Here is a 20,069-nt window from a genome sequence, read left to right on the forward strand (position 1 = left end):
GTGGTGGTGGTGGATCTGGGGCCTGACCAGCAGCCAGTGGTGGTGGTGGTGGATCTGGGGCCTGACCAGCAGCCAGTGGTGGGATGGTGGTGGTGGTGGATCTGGGGCCTGACCAGCAGCCAGTGGTGGCAGCCAGTGGTGGTGGTGGAGGATCTGGGGCCTGACCAGCAGCCAGTGGTGGTGGTGGTGGTGGATCTGGGGCCTGACCAGCAGTGACCAGTGGTGGTGGATCTGGGCCCCAGCAGCCAGTGGTGGTGGATCTGGGGCCTGACCAGCAGCCAGTGGTGGTGGTGGTGGTGGATCTGGGGCCTGACCAGCAGCCAGTGGTGGTGGTGGATCTGGGGCCTGACCAGCAGCCAGTGGTGGTGATGGTGGTGGTAGTTCTGGGGCCTGACCAGCAGCCAGTGGTGGTGGTAGTTCTGGGTCCTGACCAGCAGCCAGTGGTGGTGGTAGTTCTGGGGCCTGACCAGCAGCCAGTGGTGGTGGTAGTTCTGGGGCCTGACCAGCAGCCAGTGGTGGTGGGAGTTCTGGGGCCTGACCAGCAGCCAGTGGTGGTGGGAGTTCTGGGGCCTGACCAGCAGCCAGTGGTGGTGGTGGTAGTTCTGGGGCCTGACCAGCAGCCAGTGGTGGTGGTGGTAGTTCTGGGGCCTGACCAGCAGCCAGTGGTGGTGGTGGCCTGACCAGCAGCCAGTGGTGGTGGAGTTCTGGGGCCTGACCAGCAGCCAGTGGTGGTGGTAGTTCTGGGGCCTGACCAGCAGCCAGTGGTGGTGGTTCTGGGGCCTGACCAGCAGGATCTGGGGCCTGACCAGCAGCCAGTGGTGGTGGTGGTGGATCTGGGGCCTGACCAGCAGCCAGTGGTGGTGGTGGTGGATCTGGGGCCTGACCAGCAGCCAGTGGTGGTGGTGGTGGTGGATCTGGGGCCTGACCAGCAGCCAGTGGTGGTGGTGGTGGTGGTGGATCTGGGGCCTGACCAGCAGCCAGTGGTGGTGGTGGTGGTGGATCTGGGGCCTGACCAGCAGCCAGTGGTGGTGGATCTGGGGCCTGACCAGCAGCCAGTGGTGGTGGATCTGGGGCCTGACCAGCAGCCAGTGGTGGTGGTGGTGGTGGATCTGGGGCCTGACCAGCAGCCAGTGGTGGTGGATCTGGGGCCTGACCAGCAGCCAGTGGTGGTGGGATGGTGACCAGCAGCCAGTGGTGGTGGATCTGGGGCCTGACCAGCAGCCAGTGGTGGTGGTGGTGGTGGATCTGGGGCCTGACCAGCAGCCAGTGGTGGTGGTGGTGGTGGTGGTGGATCTGGGGCCTGACCAGCAGCCAGTGGTGGTGGTGGTGGTGGTGGTGGATCTGGGGCCTGACCAGCAGCCAGTGGTGGTGGTGGTGGTGGATCTGGGGCCTGACCAGCAGCCAGTGGTGGTGGATCTGGGGCCTGACCAGCAGCCAGTGGTGGTGGATCTGGGGCCTGACCAGCAGCCAGTGGTGGTGGATCTGGGGCCTGACCAGCAGCCAGTGGTGGTGGATCTGGGGCCTGACCAGCAGCCAGTGGTGGTGGATCTGGGGCCTGACCAGCAGCCAGTGGTGGTGGTGGTGGTGGATCTGGGGCCTGACCAGCAGCCAGTGGTGGTGGTGGTGGTGGATCTGGGGCCTGACCAGCAGCCAGTGGTGGTGGTGGTGGTGGTGGACCAGCAGCCAGTCTGGGGCCTGACCAGCAGCCAGTGGTGGTGGTGGTGGTGGATGGATCTGGGGCCTGACCAGCAGCCAGTGGTGGTGGTGGTGGTGGATCTGGGGCCTGACCAGCAGCCAGTGGTGGTGGTGGTGGATCTGGGGCCTGACCAGCAGCCAGTGGTGGTGGTGGTGGTGGATCTGGGGCCTGACCAGCAGCCAGTGGTGGTGGTGGTGGATCTGGGGCCTGACCAGCAGCCAGTGGTGGTGGTTGTGGATCTGGGGCCTGACCAGCTTGCACAGCTAACTGGTCATTCTGGGGAAGCTGCAGTGACAAGGGCAGGATCCTTCCTGTATGACTGGAGGGGAATTGGGGCTATGGAGTGATCCATTTCCATGTCTAGCAGATGCAGTCAGCAGATGTAACTTCCATACCAAAGAGACCAATTGACTAACTGGAACATTATCCCAGCCTGAATGATGCTGGAGATTAGGGTTGGCCCCAACAACAACAAAATATCTGACGACCGAGAGTAGTCTGTTCTTTCAACTAATCCATTGGTGTATTTTTCCATAAGATCTGCATCTGATGGTCAGTCTGGCGGGAGGGAGGGAAGAGGCTGCCTCACCATCTATCCGCTCTCTCGCCCTCTGAGAATGACGGGGACACAGTCTTCCAGCAAATGGCGGAAATCGAGTCGCACAAAATATTCCTTGATATTAAAAAGACTAAAGCCACCAATAAAAACACGCAGGCCTATCTATTCACTTTGTAGCGTGAGGGGATAGGCTGGGCTGGAGAGGGCGTTTTATGGTTTGTAAACTTGCTGAATAAAGTGCTGAACTGTTCTGAATAGAATAGCCCTTTCCTCTATTTGTTGACAGTCGCTCTCTCGTCATTGTTTAGAAATGTCCTTCAGTAACCTATCAAGTTGTGAAAGCTGCTGACACAAGCTCTGGCCAGCGGTAGGCCTATAGGTGCACTTGATTTACTCTCTGGACCTGCCTGGTAGGCAGAGTGTAACTTCTGACACATGAGATGGCTGGATCGAACATTTTGACTACCAGGTGCACAGCTGAATCAAGTGTGCTACTGCAAACGGTGCAATCTGCGGCCTCTGCAATGGGTTAGTCCACGGAAACAGGCGTGAATCAGGCGGGTGTCTCATACTCCATGAAAATCAATTTGCGACAGCTTGATTTAAAGAGATCTCTGTCAACCAACAGCATGTTGACCAAACAATCGACCAGTCAACTAAATGGGGTTAGCCTACTGGGGATACTCCAGTAGTGGAATGGTTGGTTGTCTGGTTGTGGAGAGTCTGTGAAAGGGCTGTCACCTAATTGGCTTATGAGTGGAGTTTCTTTATTTCTTCATTGATTGGCGAAGGAAAAAGTCCTAATTGTTTCTTTATTCTTTTTGGAAGTCCGGTAGGATAATTTTACCGATATTAACTGTGGTTGGTTGGTATTGGGGGGACACGCCCAGAAGGAGATATGGGGCATGACAGAACTTGTGCGGCTAACCTCAGGTTAGTTCGTCATCATAGCCTATGACCTAGTTACACTAAGCTGTTTTGGTTGTGAGGGACACAGCTCCACACACATTTGAAGATGATCCCTGGGCTTGGATGAACAGTAAAAGGGTTGCAGAGGAGGTGGAGCAGATCAAGGATGGTGCACAAAGACCACTATGTCACAGTCAATCCCCATCCACCATAAACCATCACATACAGCAAGTTGTATTATTCTATGGTGCCTCTTGTTTGTCATAAATGTATACAGCAACTCCAGGGCAGAAAGTAATTTGGCAACTCCAAATGCAGTGAGCCAGTAGGATTCAGGCAGACGGACTAGCAATGAATCCAAGCTCAATTCTAAATGATAAGAGGTGACTTAAGAGCACAGGTTATACCACCAGTAGGGGCAAATTTGTTTCTGACTATTGTATCTGTGTTTACAGGTCTCTATTTCCAAAATGCTTCAAGATACACAAACAACAATGATTAGGATATGTCATTTTTACAGTATCAGAGCTTGAGTTTATGCCACTACCCCTCCTGCCAAGTATTATTCTGCACTGTTTAAGGGGTTGTCACATCTATTTACCCACTTTTGCAGTAACATATTTTTCTACAACCATCCATTTCATATTTAGGAGACCTTAAAGATATGGGAAAAACAACATGGTTGTATCTCCGGAAGAGGTATCTCAAATGAAAGCACTTTTTGCAGATTGGCCACTAGCTGAATGTGTAGCAAGCAACGTGGGAGATCTCTCATCAATGCAAAATGGAATTAAAATGATGGAATGAAGTTAGTTAAATGAGAAGGAGTAAGTAGGCTGTTTCATCTGAATGGAGTTGTTGTAGACTAGGACAGCAAAATATCCCAAAGTAACATAGCTGGCTAACATAGTGAGGGATTTTGGAAATCCTTGGGCTGGCCGCCTAAGTGTTTTTTTCCCCCTTTGGTTCGAAATGATAGTTTCCGGATTCGATCATATTAATGACCAAAGGCTCGTATTTCTGTGTGTTATTATGTTATAATTAAGTCTGATTTGATAGAGCAGTCTGACTGAGCAGCAGCAGGCCCATAATCATTCATTCAAACAGCACTTTCGTGCGTTTTGCCAGCAGCTCTTTGCAAGCACAGCGCTGTTTATGACTTCAAGCCTATCAGCCTAATGGCTGGTGTAACCAATGTGAAATGGCTAGCTAGTTAGCTGGGTGTGCGCTAATACTGTTTCAAACTTCACTCGCTTTTAGATTTGGAGTAGTTGTTCCCCTTGCGCTGCAAGGGCCACGGCTTTTGTGGAGCGATGGGTAACGATGCTTCGAGTGTGGCTGTTGTCGATGTGTTCCTGGTTCGAGCCCAGGTAGGGGCGAGGAGGGGGACGGAAGCTATACTGTTACACTGGCAATACTATAGTGCCTATAAGAACATCCAATAGTCAAAGGTTAATGAAATACAAAATGGTATAGAGGGGAAATAGTCCTATAATAACTACAACCTAAAACTTCTTACCTGGGAATATTGAAGATGTTAAAAGGAACCACCAGTTTTCATATGTTCTGAGCAAGGAACTGAAACGTTAGCTTTCTTATATGGCACATATTGCACTTACTTTCTTCTCCAACACTTTTGTTTTTGCATTATTTAAACCAAATTGAACATGTTTCATTATTTACTTGAGGCTAAATTGATTTTGATGAATTATATTAAGTTAGTGTTCATTGGGCCTCCCGGGTGGCCCAGTGGTTAAGGGCGCTGTACTGCAGCGCCAGCTGTGCCATCAGAGACTGGATTCGGGCTCTGTCGTAACCGGCCGCGACAGGGAGGTCCGTGGGGCGACGCACAATTGGCCTAGCGTCGCTCGGGTTAGGGAGGGGTTGGCCGGTAGGGATGTCCTTGTCTCATCGCGCACCAGCGACTCCTGTGGCGGGCCGGGCGCAGTGCACGCTAACCAAGGTTGCCAGGTGCACGGTGTTTCCTCCGACACATTGGTGCGGACGGCTTCCGGGTTGGATGCGCGCTGTGTTAAGAGGCAGTGCGGCTTGGTATTGGAGGACGCATGACTTTCAACCTTCGTCTCTCCCGAGCCCGTACGGGAGTTGTAGCGATGAGACAAGATAGTAGCTACTACAACAATTGGATACCATGAAATTGGGGAGAAAAAGGGGTAAACATAAAAAAGGGGGGGGAAAGTGTTCATTCAGTATTGTTGTAATTGTCATTATTACAAATAAATAAATAAATAATCGGACGATTCATTGGTATCGGCTTTTTTGGTCCTCCAATAATCGGTATCAGTGTTGAAAAATCATAATCGGTCGACCTCTAGTCCGCACCACCCTCTGTAGCGCCATGCGATCGAGAGCGGTGCTATTGCAATACCAAGCAGTGATGCAGCCAGTCAAAATGCTCTCAATGGTACAGCTGCAGAGCTTTTTGAGGATTTGAGGGCCCATGACAAACTTTTTCAACCTCAACATTTTAAGTCTTTAGTGATTTGGACACCGAGGAACTTGAAGCTCTCGACCTGCTCCACAGTTGCCCCGTCGATATGGATGGGTGCATTCTCGCCTCCCCGTTTCCTGTAGTCCACAATCAGATCCTTGGTCTTACTCAAAATCAAAAATCTAATTTTATTGGTCACATACACATGGTTAGCAGATGTCACTGTGAGTGTAGTGAAATGCTTATGCTTCTAGATCTGCCAGTGTAGCAGTATCTAACAGGTAATATCTAACAATTCCACAAAACCTAATACACTCAATCAAGTACATTTAAAAAAATGTATTTTACTAGGCAAGTCAGTTAAGAACAAATTCTTATTTACAATGACTGTCTACCAGTGGGTTGGTTTAACTGCCTTGTTCAGGGACAGAACGACAGATTTTTACCTTGTCAGCTCAGGGATTTGATCATGCAACCTTTTGGTTACTGGCACAACGCTCTAACCACTAGGCTACATTCCGCCCCACAAAAGGAATTGGATGGGAATATAAAATGATATGGATGAGCAGTGGTAGTGCAGTGATTATATAGTATATACATAAACCCCTTTTTCAGGACCCTGTCTTTCAAAGATACTTTTTAAAAATTATTAATGAACATGCACCTGTGGAATGGTCATTAAGACACTAACAGCTTACAGATGGTAGGCAATTAAGGTCACAGTTATGAAAACTTAGGACACTAAAGAGGCCTTTCTACGGACTCAGAAAAACACCAAAAGAAAGATGCCCAGGGTCCCCGCTCATCTGCGTAAACGTGCCTTAGGACTGCAGATGTGAGGACTGCCAATTTGTCCAGGGCAATAAATTGCAATGTCCGTACTGTGAGATGCCTAAGACAGCGCTACAGTGCGACAGGATGGACCGCTGATCGTCTTCGCAGTGGTAGATCACGTGTAACAACACCTGCACAGGATCGGTACATCCGAACATCACACCTGCGGGACAGGTACAGGCTGGCAACAACGACTGCCCGAGTTACATCAGGAACGCACAATCCCTCCATCAGTGCTCAGACTGTCCGCAATAGGCTGAGAGAGGCTGGACTGAGGGCTTGTAGGCCTGTTGTAAGGCAGGTCCTCACCAGACATCCCCGGCAACAATGTCGCCTATGGGCACAAACCCACCGTCGCTGGACCAGACAGGACTGGCAAAAAGTGCTCTTTACTGACGAGTCGCGGTTTTGTCTCACCAGGGGTGATGGTCGGATTTGCGTTTATCGTCGAAGGAATGAGCGATACAACGAGGCCTATACTCTGGAGCGGGATCGATTTGGATGTGGAGGGTCCGTCATGGTCTGGTGCGGTGTGTCATAGCACCATCGGACTGAGCTTGTTGTTGTGCGTTTTCAGGGACGACATCCTGCTCCCTCATGTGGTACCCTTCCTGCAGGCTCATCCTGACATGACCCTCCAGCGTGACAATGCCACCAGCCATTCTGCTCATTCTGTGTGTGACTTCCTGCAAGACAGGAATGTCAGTGTTCTGCCATGGCCAGCTAAGAGCCCGGATCTCAATCCCATGGGACCTGTTGGATCGGAGGGTGAGGGCTAGGGCCATCCCTCCCCCCAGAAATGTCTGGGAACTTGCAGGTGCCTTGGTGGAAGAGTGGGGTAACATCTCATAGCAAGAACTGGCAAATCTGGTGCAGTCCACCAGATACTGACCCTTACTTTTGATTTTCACCCCCCCCCCCCCCCCCGAGATGTGCCTTAAGTAAGTAAATTGGTGTTAAATGAGGTGGAAAGGAGACTGGAGTAGGACTAAGGAAAATGACACTTATGGCCACAGCGGTCCGATTACTAAGATCTGATATGTAATCCTATGACTGTCCTTGTTCTGTTAAAGTTTTAAATGACTCTAATTCCAGGAATGTGCATCGATGGTAAGCCCAGATGAATCTACTCTCCCAGCCCTCCTATTATTTAACCCATATGCAAACACTGGGTGCATCTGGACTCCTGTTTGGCACAGCCGCGTACACACACACTGCTCTGGCATGTTGGAAGCCCAACGTCTTGCAGCAGGTGTCTTGTCTGGAAGTCCTTGGTTGCTCCCTGGGGACAGAGTTAAGTGTGTGTGTGTGTGTGTGTGTGTATAGAGGAGTCAGTGGGAATGGAAGAGTGGGGGGTGTATACAGGGGTGGCCACTTTCTATGGTCTCTGCATTGAGCCAGATGGGCAGTAAGGTGCCTGTGCTCTCCATGTGGCTCTTTCTCTGTCACTGAAAGGCTTTGGCCAGTATTTCTCCTATTAGTGAAAGCGATCCACCAATGCCCCTCCACCCATTCAACACACACACACACACACACACACACACACACACACACACGTGTGGGGGAATGTCTTTGAATCAGTTGATGGATGGAAAGACTCTCTTGGCTTTAGTTCTCGGGGTCAACCCCCCCCGCTCTAATCCTATTAAAATCCCCTCTGAAAAGCTTTAGAGGGACAAAGCTGCGCCAGCCAGGGTAATCTGGGACGGCGTGCCCCCTCCCCTCATCCAGCCAGGGTAATCTGGGACGGCGTGCCCCCTCCCCGCATCCAGCCAGGGTGATCTGGGACGGCGTGCCCCCTCCCCGCATCCAGCCAGGGTGATCTGGGACGGCGTGCCCCCTCCCCGCATCCAGCCAGGGTGATCTGGGACGGCGTGCCCCCTCCCCTCATCCAGCCAGGGTAATCTGGGACGGCGTGCCCCCTCCCGCATCCAGCCAGGGTGATCTGGGACGGCGTGCCCCCTCCCGCATCCAGCCAGGGTGATCTGGGACGGTGTGCCCCCTCCCGCATCCAGCCAGGGTGATCTGGGATGGTGTGCCCCCTCCCGCATCCAGCCAGGGTGATCTGGGACGGCGTGCCCCCTCCCCGCATCCAGCCAGGGTGATCTGGGACGGCGTGCCCCCTCCCCGCATCCAGCCAGGGTGATCTGGGACGGCGTGCCCCCTCCCCGCATCCAGCCAGGGTGATCTGGGACGGCGTGTTTTAATTGTTTCTTTGTTTCTTCCACTTAAAAGGAAGTGCTTTGAGAGCTTGGTTAGTGTTTATTCTCTGTGCTAATGGATTCAGTAATATTACTCTTACTCTACCGGGCTCAACATTAATGCTTGTCCTTTTGTCTGGGAAAAGTATAACAAATAGGTGGACAATTTAAATCTATATTCCTCTTGTCCAAATGGACAAAATAATTTACACACAAATCACAATATCCAACAAGTACTCTTGATAAGAGAGGCCAACAATGGAATAATATTCAAATCTAGTTTTCATGTAGGCCTACATAAATTAAAAAGCCTACAGGTCAAAGTGTGGGTAATATGCATGCCAAACCCATGCTGACATGGAGGTGCCAGAAAATGTAGGCAAACTTTAAATGGAGGCTAAAGGCCAGTCATGTTTGACAAATATAATGAACATTAACGTATGGTTTGTTTAGATCAAATGGTCACAAGACCTGAGAGTGAAGGACAGTGCCTGTTGCTAACCGCACATCACCCACCTTGAATCTGAGACGGAGGTGGTCAACATTTTAAAACAACTTTTTAACGCTGCGATATATAACTTATTTTGGGCGAACTGACCAAATTCACATAGAAACATGATTTATAAATCTGTCATTCTTGTTGAAAGCAAGTCTAAGAAGTGGTAGATCTGTTCTATGTGTGCTATTTCTATGCTTCCCGTGCTTAAGTTTTAGTTTTACTTTCGGTTTTGTACACCATCTGAAACTGCAAAATTTTTGGTCATTGAAAAGAGATTTAATAGCGGTTTTGTCACAAACTGAAATTAGGTGAACTATTCTAATTTTAGCAAACAGGAAGTGGCGGAGAAATTTCTGCATAATGCATCTGTAATTGTTTAAAATCAGGACATTTTTTTGTAATTTTATTCAGCATACCTTGTTTCAAAGTAGCCTCGCCAAAATACGACCATAGAAATAAATGTTGAGGGAATTATTTTATAAATGGTTCCGTATTTCACTGAAAGAATAAACGTTTTGTTTTCGAAATGATTGTTTCCAGATTTGACCATATTAATGACCTGAGGCTTGTATTTCTGTGTTTATTATAATTAAGTCTATGATTTGATAGAGCAGTCTGACTGAGCGGGGGTAGGCAGCAGCAGGCTCGTAAGCATTCATTCAAACAGCACTATACAGCGTTTGCCGGCAGCTCTACGCAATGCTTGAAGCACAGCGCTGTTTATGACTTCAAGCCTATCAACTCCCGAGATTAGGCTGGCAATATAAAGTGCCTATATGAACATCCAATAGTCAAATGTCTATGAAATACAAATGGTATAGAGAGAAATAGTACTATAATAACTACAACCTAAAACCTCTTAACTGGGAATATTGAAGACTTGTGTTAAAAGAACCACCAGCTTTCATATGTTCTCATGTTCTGAGCAAGGAACTTAAACGTTAGCTTTTTTACATGGCACATATTGCACTTTTACTTTCTACTCTAACACTTTTTGAATAATTTAAACCAAGATGTTTCATTTTTTTGAGACTAAATTGATTTTATTTGTGTGTTCTATTAAGTTAAAGTAAGTGTTCATTCTGTATTGTTGTATTTATTATTTTATATATATATAAATAATCGGCTGATTTTAATCGGTATCGGCTTTTTTTTCTTTCTCCAATAATCGCTATTGGCGTTGATAAATCATAATCGGTCGACTTCTAGTTTGCGCCCATAGGCGACATTGTTGCTGGTGATGTAAGGCAGGTCCTCACAAGACAACAGGCCTACAAGCCCTCAGTCCTGCCTCTCTCAGTCTATTGCGGACAGTCTGAGCACTGATGGAGGGATTGTGCGTTTCTGGTGTAATTCGGGCAGTCGTTGTTGCCATCCTGTACCTGTCCCGCAGGTGTGATTTTCGGATGTACCGATCCTGTGCAGGTGTTGTTCCACTTGATCTACCACTGCGAGGACGATCAGCGGTCCATCCTGTCTCCCTGTAGCGCTGTCTTAGGCATCACACAGTACAGACATGGCAATTTATTGCCCTGGCCACATCTGCAGTCCTCACATCTGCAGTCCTAAGGCATGTTCACACAGATGTGCACGGACCCTGGGCATCTTTCTTTTGGTGTTTTTCAGAGTCCGTAGAAAGGCCTCTTTAGTGTCCTAAGTTTTCATAACTGTGACCTTAATTGCCTACCATCTGTAAGCTGTTAGTGTCTTAACGTCCGTTCCACAGGTGCATGTTCATTAATTGTTTATGGTTCATTGAACAAGCATGGGAAACGGTGTTTAAACCCTTTACAATGAAGTTCTATGAAGTTATTTATTTATTATTTATTTTTTGAAAGACAGGGTCCTGAAAAGCGATGTTTTTTTTTTGTTGCTGAGTTTAGTTCCTGGCTGTGCGCTCTAGTTGTTTTTAAAAGAATTGCCTGAAATTATATTTTTTTCAGCTCTGATTTACTCCAGGCATACAACACAGTTTATAGGCCTAGTGTTTTAGTTCTTTGTATTCTTAACATTTTCAGGTCACTGCTCTTTTTCTTTTTTACACACCAGAGGGCAAGTGAGCTGGGGTGGCTTTGTGACCTTTAGGTTAACCTTTTGAACTATGACTTAGTGCTGTATGGCTGCCCACCACCAAGCAGATATACTTCACGAGTTAGAACAGCCATAAACACTGCCTATTTCTACAATGTATATTCTTAAAATCTGGTTGTAAACCTAACCGTAACCAAATAAACCTTAAATAAAATATAGCTAAATTGAACTTTTTGGCTGTGGTAACAAGTGAAAGGCCTAAGTGGTAATGTCCTTTCTTCTGAAATGTGCACTTGTTCACTTCACTCTCCTTCACGGATTTAACAGCATAGGATTCTAAGAATCGGCTGGAGGGAGTTAATTTTGTCAATGATTGTTATATTTCCCAATTGTTAAATCCATTCAAAGTGTGGAAGCAGAAGGGTACTATTTGCTCTCTTCAGGCTGAGAACCAGCATGAGGTTTACCTAGTAGTGGAATGTGAATCCCCATAACTTATTCAGGGCTCCAGACTAACATTTGCTCAGGGTCAGACAATTATAATACATTTGAGGTATCTTCTAATGTAATTCACTATGCTTTATTAAAATGTGTAATAGATTACTAGGATGTAACACATTTATTGAATACCATCTAACATGTCCAAGCAGGAATGCATTATTCAAATCATTTTGATATGCATCCTAATCCAGTGATTGTCATGAATTTTGGACAAATAGGCATTTTTCTTTTGTTATTTTACTGTCAAAATAGGTTTTTTTTTGTTCAATGTAGATACATTTTTCTTTATGTGCACTAATAAGGCTTTTAAATACTGAGCGAGCGAAATTGTGCATCGGCCATTGCAAGTGTACTTGGTCTCCATTGTACATTTAATTTTTAAATTTTTTTTTAGGACATTACATTTAATCAAGGCCCAGAGGGGTATATGGCCAATATACTATGGCTAAGAGTTGTTCTAAGGTGAAACGTGGAATGCCTGGGCCATATTCCATAAAACCTGAGGTGCCTTATTGCTATTATAAATTGGTTACCAAAGTAATTAGAACAGCAAACTATTAGTTTTGCATCAGACCCATATTGTCTTTATATACCACGTCTTTCAGCATTCAGGGCTTGAAACACCTGGTTTATAATTAGAGTTAGCGATCTAGCTAATGTGTTTTGAGTTTCCACTTCCTCAGGTGGTGAATTAGCACCAATTTGAATTAGGCCCATCTTGACTGTAAAAAAGTATGCTTTGGGCACAGTAATGATCGTTAAGAAATAAACATTATACCTACAGGAAGCTGAGACCCTCTTAATGTGGATGATTAGTTGCATCCCAATTTGCAACTAATAGTTAGACTTTTTTTTTTTAACCCCCTTTTTCTCCCCAATTTCGTGGTATCCAATTGTTAGTAGTTACTATCTTGTCTCATCGCTACAACTCACTGCGATGCAGTGCCCTAGACTACTGCGCCACCCGGGTGGCCATAGTTTGCCATTTGTCTACTACCCAGAGTCAGATGATCTCATGGATACCATTTGTATGTCTCTGTGTGCAGTTTTAAGGTAGTTTCGTGAGCCATTGCTAGCTAGCATTAGCAAAATGACTGGAAGTCTATGGGAGCAGCTAGCATGATACTAATTGCCAAAATTTTGCACTATCCCTTTAAGTGGCGAGCAAACCCACTACATGAGAATAGATTGGCTGGCTGCCTGCCATGGATAGGCCTACACCTGGATTGGATAAATAGGAAATCATCAACTTTCAGATTTTTTTCTCTCTGACCACACCCCTCAGGACGTTTTCTGTTGAAGACACTAGATTTGTTTCCATAGAATCCCTACCAAACAACTCTACTCTTGTCCCGCAGGCAGGCCAATCCCTCAAAATATGGTTTGGTGCATCAGAACTGCGAGGTGGAAGAGTTGTGGGACAAGCGCAGCAAGGAAGAGGAAGCTCTGCACAGCACGTCTCCCCCCTGCACCCCCCGGCAGATGAAACGCATGTCGGGGAAACACCAGAAGAACCGCCAAGGTCAGGGAAGGTCGGCTAGACGCTCTCCTAACAAGGGTAAGTTAGGGGGGTAAGATGTAGAGAGGACAGGGGAGTAGTGTGGTAAACACATCAGGCAAACGCCCGAGGAACAGCCAGGGCAAGTCATCTGGACGCTCTCATAACAAGGGTAAGTTAGGGGGGTAAGATGTAGTCAGACGTAGAGAGGACAGGGGAGTAGTGTGGTAAACACATCAGGCAAACGCCCGAGGAACAGCCAGGGCAAGTCATCTGGATGCTCTCATAACAAGGGTAAGAGAGAAATTAACATTAGATAAACCCACTCTACCTGTTAGGGTAACTGCAACAAACATAGTGGCCTGCATTTGGAATGAACCCGTAGCAGTGAATAAAGGAACCATAACATGTAGATTTTCTTGACGGGTAAAGGTTCTATAATTAGTATTGATTCTCTCTCTCTGGATCTCAGCAGACAAGCAGACGTCCCCCTCCAGCCCATCCCAGCCCAACCCCAACAGGCTAAGAGAAGGGGCCGAGCGAGACCGAGACAAAGGCCCCCACCTCCAGTCCCCGGAGCCCGAGCAACATAACTACAAGTTGGGCAAGAAACAGACCGACCCTTCTGAGGGGATCCAAATAAACAAACAAGAAAAGAAACAAAGCGAGGATCAACAATACAGCTACAAACAGGGTCAAAAACAACGTGCCACCCTGCGCTCCAGCGAGAGAGACCACAAGAAGACCTTCCACGGTTCCTTCATGCTGGACCCGCTCTCCAAGACCTCTAGCCCCTTCGGTGGAGGCTCAGCCCTCAACATGGACCCCAGGAAACCCTACCTGTCACTGGGCTGTGGCAGCGGCAAGCTCCTGGTCACTATGCCCCACCCCATGGCCCATCGCACCCACCGCCAGACTTCCCGTACAGACTGCCCCGCTGATAGACTCAAGTTCTTTGAGACGCTGAGGTTGTTATTGAAGCTGACATCCATGTCGTCCAAGAAGAAGGAGAAGGAGCAGCGCGGCCTGGAGAACACCGCCTTCATGGCCCAGAACAATGACGTATTTATTCACTGACTTATTTACATATTTGTTTATTCACTTATTTATGAATACTAGTGTGTTTTTATCTTGCTCTCTCTCCAACACCCAGGTGGTGTGGCTGGAGCTCCAGGCGTGGCACGCGAGACGCTCCGTCAACGACCAGGACCTGTTCCTGTTCACAGCTCGTCAGGCCATCCCAGACATCATCCACGAGGTCCTCCACTTCAAGGTTAACTACCACAGCCTAAGCCCCAGTACCGTAGGCCTTGGGCAACCTAGGAGTGGGTACTCCCACTCCACCGTAGGAGTGGGAGTACCAGGGGCATCTCCAGACCATGGGGCCCAGAGGACTCTAGTGTTCACAGAGTCAGGCTGTGGAGGTTCAGGCCAGGTGCCCAAGCAGAGGTCTCCAACCCAGGGCTCAGAGACGGTTTCTGGGGAGGAAAGGGACTCTAACCAGCCTGCTGCTGGTGGAGCTCCAGAGACTAACCACGCTGTTTCAGTTGACCCATGGGGCTTCAGCGCCAACCCCTCCTCGGCGGTAGATGCAGCGGCCCCCCTGGGTTCCGGGGCGGGGTACAGGGAGCACCTCCAGCGCCAGCGGCTGGCCTTCGAGCAGGTCAAACGCGTGATGGAGCTGCTGGAGTCAGTAGAGGCTTTGTACCCGTCCCTGCAGACCCTCCAGAAGGACTATGAGAAGTACGCGGCCAGGGACTTCCAGGGCAGGGTGCAGGCACTCTGTCTCTGGCTCAACATCACACAGGTACGGTGGGGGATGGAGGAGGGTTTTACTGTATGCACATTCAAAGTAATACCAGAGCTGGAAAATGGGAACGGGATTGTCCTCTTAATGGCAAAGCAATCCCTTTTTTCTCTCTTCTGTGGCTCAGTTGATAAAGCAGGGTGCTTGCAACACCAGGATCATGGGTTTGACCATTACTTCAAAATGTAACCAATAGGTGTGAAAAATGTTTGTATAAAAGCGTCCGGTAAGTGGCATATATCTGTTATTATATTAGGATCTCAACCAGAAGCTGCGTGTCATGGCCACCGTCCTCGGCCTCCGGGACCTCTCCCGTATCGGCTGGCCTGTCTTCGAGATCCCCTCACCACGCTGTTCCCGCGGCAATGACGACGAAGACGAGGATGGGGGGATATACTGTCCCACAGCCATCTACAGACCCTTTGTAGATAAGGCCTTGAAACAGATGGGTCTGAGGAAACTGATCCTGAGGCTACACAAGCTGATGGACCCCTCCCTCCAGAGGTCCCGGGCAGCCCTGCTCAGCCACATGCCTGCACAGGAGGTAAGAGAGCGAGAGCTGCCATATTGTTTTAATGTGGTTTTATACAAGAAAAGGTTACATACGAGTAGGCTTTGATGGGATCCAGATTGTCATACCTTCATACTGACCTTGTGCCAAACCGGGATATTTGGTAATACTGGCTGGCACTGAACACGAGGCGCTTTTTTCAAACCTAACTGATCTTCTGTTATCCGAAGGTTCGCAATGCTAACAAGTACATGTAAAATCACATAGAGAATGCTAACAAGCCCATTGAGTACATTTTCTAAAGTATTTGCAGGACAGACATCTCAGCTCATACAAGTAACTCAAAAATGCGCACACAAAACAAATATTACACAGCTAAGCTCTTGATTCGTGAGGGGATTCTCTGCTCTTACTAAGCGAAGCTTGATTTTGGAAGAAGCTGACCACTTAGCTAACTAGCGACTATATTAGCAATCCTAATGGACAACACTTAGGCTTCTACTTCCAGCTTATACACACTATATACATTTTACAATAGTTTTATTTTGTTTGGTGTTAGTCCTGGCCTTGCGCTAACCTTCACCTCTCCCATATATTTCTGATGTCCATCCAGTTTGATTTCTATTTGCCATATATTTTTTAACTGTGCTATTTCACAAAAGTTCTGCACCTATATACATATTACACACAGTACATTTTTAGACAGATAGTTAACTTAATAATTAAGATATCTGGCAAACATTTATACTGAACAAAAATATAAACGCAACATGCAACAATTTCAAAGATTTTACTGAGTTACAGTTCATATAAGGAAATCAGCCAATTGAAATAAATTCATTAGGCCATAATCTGTGGATTTTCATATGACTGGGAAGGGGCGCAGGCATGGGTGGGGAGCCAGGCCCACCCACTGGGGAGCCAGGCCCAGCCAATCAGAATGAGTTTTTCCCCACAAAAGGGCTTCATTACAGACATATACTCCTCAGTTTCATCAGCTGTCCGGGTGGCTGGTCTCAGACAATCCCGCAGGTGAAGAAGCCGGATGTGGAGGTCTTGGGCTGGCGTGTTTACACGTGGTTTGCGGTTGTGAGGCAGGGTGAACATTCAATTCTCTGGCAGCAGCTCTGGTGGACATTCTTGCAGTCAGCATGGCACATGTGCACATCATTTGAGAGAAATTAGATTTTTGTGCATATGGAAAATGTCCAGGATCTTTCATTACAGCTCATGAAACGTGGGACCAATACTTTACATGTTGCGTTTATTTTTATTCAGTATAGTTGTGAGTTCCATACTTTAACAGCACCTAACAGCTGAACAACAGTGAGTGACTCACAAGGCTCCAGCCTCTTGTCATTGTGTGCTTGTAAACAAACACCACGTGACCCGGAAGTTTCATAATTAAACATTGTGACCGGTGGAATGTGGAATGCAATCGTCTTTTATCTCCTAACACGTTGAACAAGTTGACTTCAGGTATTTATTAGAAAGTAGATAGACATATTGAAATGTATTAAATGACGGTATTGAAAAAAAACTAGTGGATGGTCCTTGATATCCGGGAACCTTGGGACGACCCCCCCATCTGGTGCTATGATTCTGTCAGTGTGATCAAGGCGTTAGGATTTAGGGTAGCGATGTCCCAAGGATCCTGGGGACATCGCTACACAAGCTCACAGAACGGGACCGCCAAGTGCTGAAATAGGTAGGCCGTACAAATCGTCTGTCCTCGGTTGCAATGCTCACTACTGAGTTCCAAACTGCCTCTGGAAGCAGCTCGCCGCCATTGGACTCTGGAGCAGTGGAAACGCCTTCTCTGGAGTGATGAATCACTCTGCACTGTCTGGCAGTCTGACGGACAAATCTGGCTTTGGCGGATGCTAGGAAAACGCATCCTGCCCGAATGCAGGGTGCCAACTGAGAAATAACGTTTTGGGGCTGTTTTTCATGGTTCGAATTAGGCCCCTTAGTTCCAGTGAAGGGAAATCTTGAAGCTAGTCAGAATTTGGAAAGCAAATATGAATGCCAATCATGCAATGTTTATTTTTTTTTGCACAATCACAAATGACCCTCATTTATACATAATTACAGTTAAATTGATTTCCAACAAAGCTGTCACTGCACTCTCTCAACTGTGACTGGTCCATGTGTTATCCTAGCAAAGTGCTCTCTCAGCTGTGACTGGTCCGTGTGTTATCCTAGCAAAGTGCTCTCTCAGCTGTGACTGGTCCGTGTGTTATCCTAGCAAAGTGCTCTCTCAACTGTGACTGGTCCGTGTGTTATCCTAGCAAAGTGCTCTCTCAGCTGTGACTGGTCCGTGTGTTATCCTAGCAAAGTGCTCTCTCAGCTGTGACTGGTCCGTGTGTTATCCTAGCAAAGTGCTCTCTCAGCTGTGACTGGTCCGTGTGTTATCCTAGCAAAGTGCTCTCTCAGCTGTGACTGGTCCGTGTGTTATCCTAGCAAAGTGCTCTCTCAGCTGTGACTGGTCCGTGTGTTATCCTAGCAAAGTGCTCTCTCAGCTGTGACTGGTCCGTGTGTTATCCTAGCAAAGTGCTCTCTCAGCTGTGACTGGTCCATGTGTTATCCTAGCAAAGTGCTCTCTCAGCTGTGACTGGACATGTGCAGAAACAGTTTGCACAAAAAGCTATCCATAAACATTCAGGATTAGAGGTCGACCGATTAATCGGAATGGCCGATTTTTAATTAGAGCCGATTTTTAAGTTTTCATAACAATCGGAAATCTGTATTTTTGGACCCCGATTTAAAACATTTAAAAAATATTATTTTTTTTATACCTTTTTATTTAACTATGCAAGTCAGTTAAGAACACATTCTAATTTTCAATGACTGCCTAGGAACTGTGGGTTAACTGCCTTGTTCAGGGGCAGAACGACAGATTTTCACCTTGTCAGCTCAGGGGTTTCAATCTTGCAACCGCACAGTTAACTAGTCCAACGCTCTAACCATTGCACTCCACGAGTAGCCTGCCTGTTACACGAATGCAGTAGAAGCCAAGGTAAATTGCTAGCTAGCATTAAACTTAACTTATAGAAAACAATCAATCATAATCACTAGTTATAACTACTAATCCAGTTTATAGCAGGCAATTGTGTCATTTCTCTTGTGTTCATTGCACGCGGAGTCAGGGTATATGCAACAGTTTGGCATACCTGGCTCATTGCGAACTAATTTGACGCAATTTTACGTAATTATGACATACATTGAAGGTTGTGCAATGTAACAAGAATATTTAGACTTAGGGAAGCCACCCGTTAGATAAAATACCGAACAGTTCCGTATTTCACTGAAATAATAAACGTTTTGTTTTCGAAATTATAGTTTCCGGATTCGATCATATTAATGGCTTGTATTTCTGTGTGCTATTATGTTATAATTAAGTCTGATTTGATAGAGCAGTCTGACTGAGCAGCAGCAGCAGGCCCATAATCATTCATTCAAACAGCACTTTTGTGCGTTTTGCCAGCAGCTCTTTGCAAGCACAGCGCTGTTTATGACTTCAAGCCTATCAGCCTAATGGCTGGTGTAACCAATGTGAAATGGCTAGCTAGTTAGCTGGGTGTGCGCTAATACTGTTTCAAACTTCACTCGCTTTTAGATTTGGAGTAGTTGTTCCCCTTGCGCTGCAAGGGCCACGGCTTTTGTGGAGAGATGGGTAACGATGCTTCGAGTGTGGCTGTTGTCGATGTGTTCCTGGTTCGAGCCCAGGGGAGGGGCGAGGAGGGGGACGGAAGCTATACTGTTACACTGGCAATACTATAGTGCCTATAAGAACATCCAATAGTCAAATGTATATGAAATACAAATGGTATAGAGAAATAGTTCTATAAATACTATATTAACTACAACCGAAAACCTCTTACCTTGGAATATTGAAGTCTCATGTTAAAATGAACCACCAGCTTTCATATGTTCTCATGTTCTGAGCAAGGAACTCAAACATGAGCTTTTTTACATGGCACATATTACTTTCTTCTCCAACACTTTGTTTTTGCATTCTTTAAACCAAATTGAACATGTTTCATTATTTATTTGACGCTAAATTGATTTTATTGATGTTTTATATTAAGTTAAAATAAGTTAATTCAGTATTGTTGTAATTGTCATTATTACACATAAAAAAATATAAATAAATCTTCAGATTAATCGGTATCGGCTTTTTTGGCCCTCCAATAATCGGTATCGGTGTTGAAAAATCATAATCGGTCGACCTCTATTCGGGATGACTAAGTCACCTTCCCTGGGGCCCTAGGAGGGAAGGCTTGGTCTCCTCTTCTCTCTACGAGGTGGTAAATTATCTGTGGAAGCAACAGTGTGCTGGTTGAAAAAAAAAAAGTTTGCCACATACTCAACTTGTAAACAGCAAGAGATTTAGCCAGGAATGTACACTGCTCTTGTTAGGGCTATTTAAAATAAAAAATATAAAAAATATTCTCAGTTGTCCAGTTGAGTTGACAAGTTGAATACTTAAGAGGTTTGGAAACTGCATTCCACGGTCCTTACCTCATCCTCTACTTCTCTGTAGTTTGTCAATATGCTAACCTGTCTGT

The 20,069-nt window shown here is 46.9% G+C and overlaps 1 protein-coding gene across 5 annotated transcripts in view; it reads left to right on the forward strand.

Moving 5' to 3' along the window:
• The window catches only part of LOC115118837 (mitogen-activated protein kinase kinase kinase 4-like), a 66,006-nt gene that overhangs the window by 15,616 nt on the left and 30,321 nt on the right, over positions 1-20,069 (forward strand). For 4 of the 5 annotated variants that reach the window (XM_029647564.2, XM_029647566.2, XM_065012590.1 and 1 more), the window contains exons 2-5: positions 13,041-13,240; positions 13,653-14,242; positions 14,334-14,987; positions 15,244-15,531. In XM_029647564.2, the coding sequence (XP_029503424.2) occupies positions 13,041-13,240; positions 13,653-14,242; positions 14,334-14,987; positions 15,244-15,531 (1,732 nt within the window). The remainder of the gene's footprint in view (positions 1-13,040; positions 13,241-13,652; positions 14,243-14,333; positions 14,988-15,243; positions 15,532-20,069) is intronic. The other variant, XM_029647565.2, reaches the window with a different exon arrangement.

Source organism: Oncorhynchus nerka, linkage group LG28 (assembly GCF_034236695.1).
Source record: "Oncorhynchus nerka isolate Pitt River linkage group LG28, Oner_Uvic_2.0, whole genome shotgun sequence".
Lineage (NCBI taxonomy): Eukaryota > Metazoa > Chordata > Actinopteri > Salmoniformes > Salmonidae > Oncorhynchus > Oncorhynchus nerka.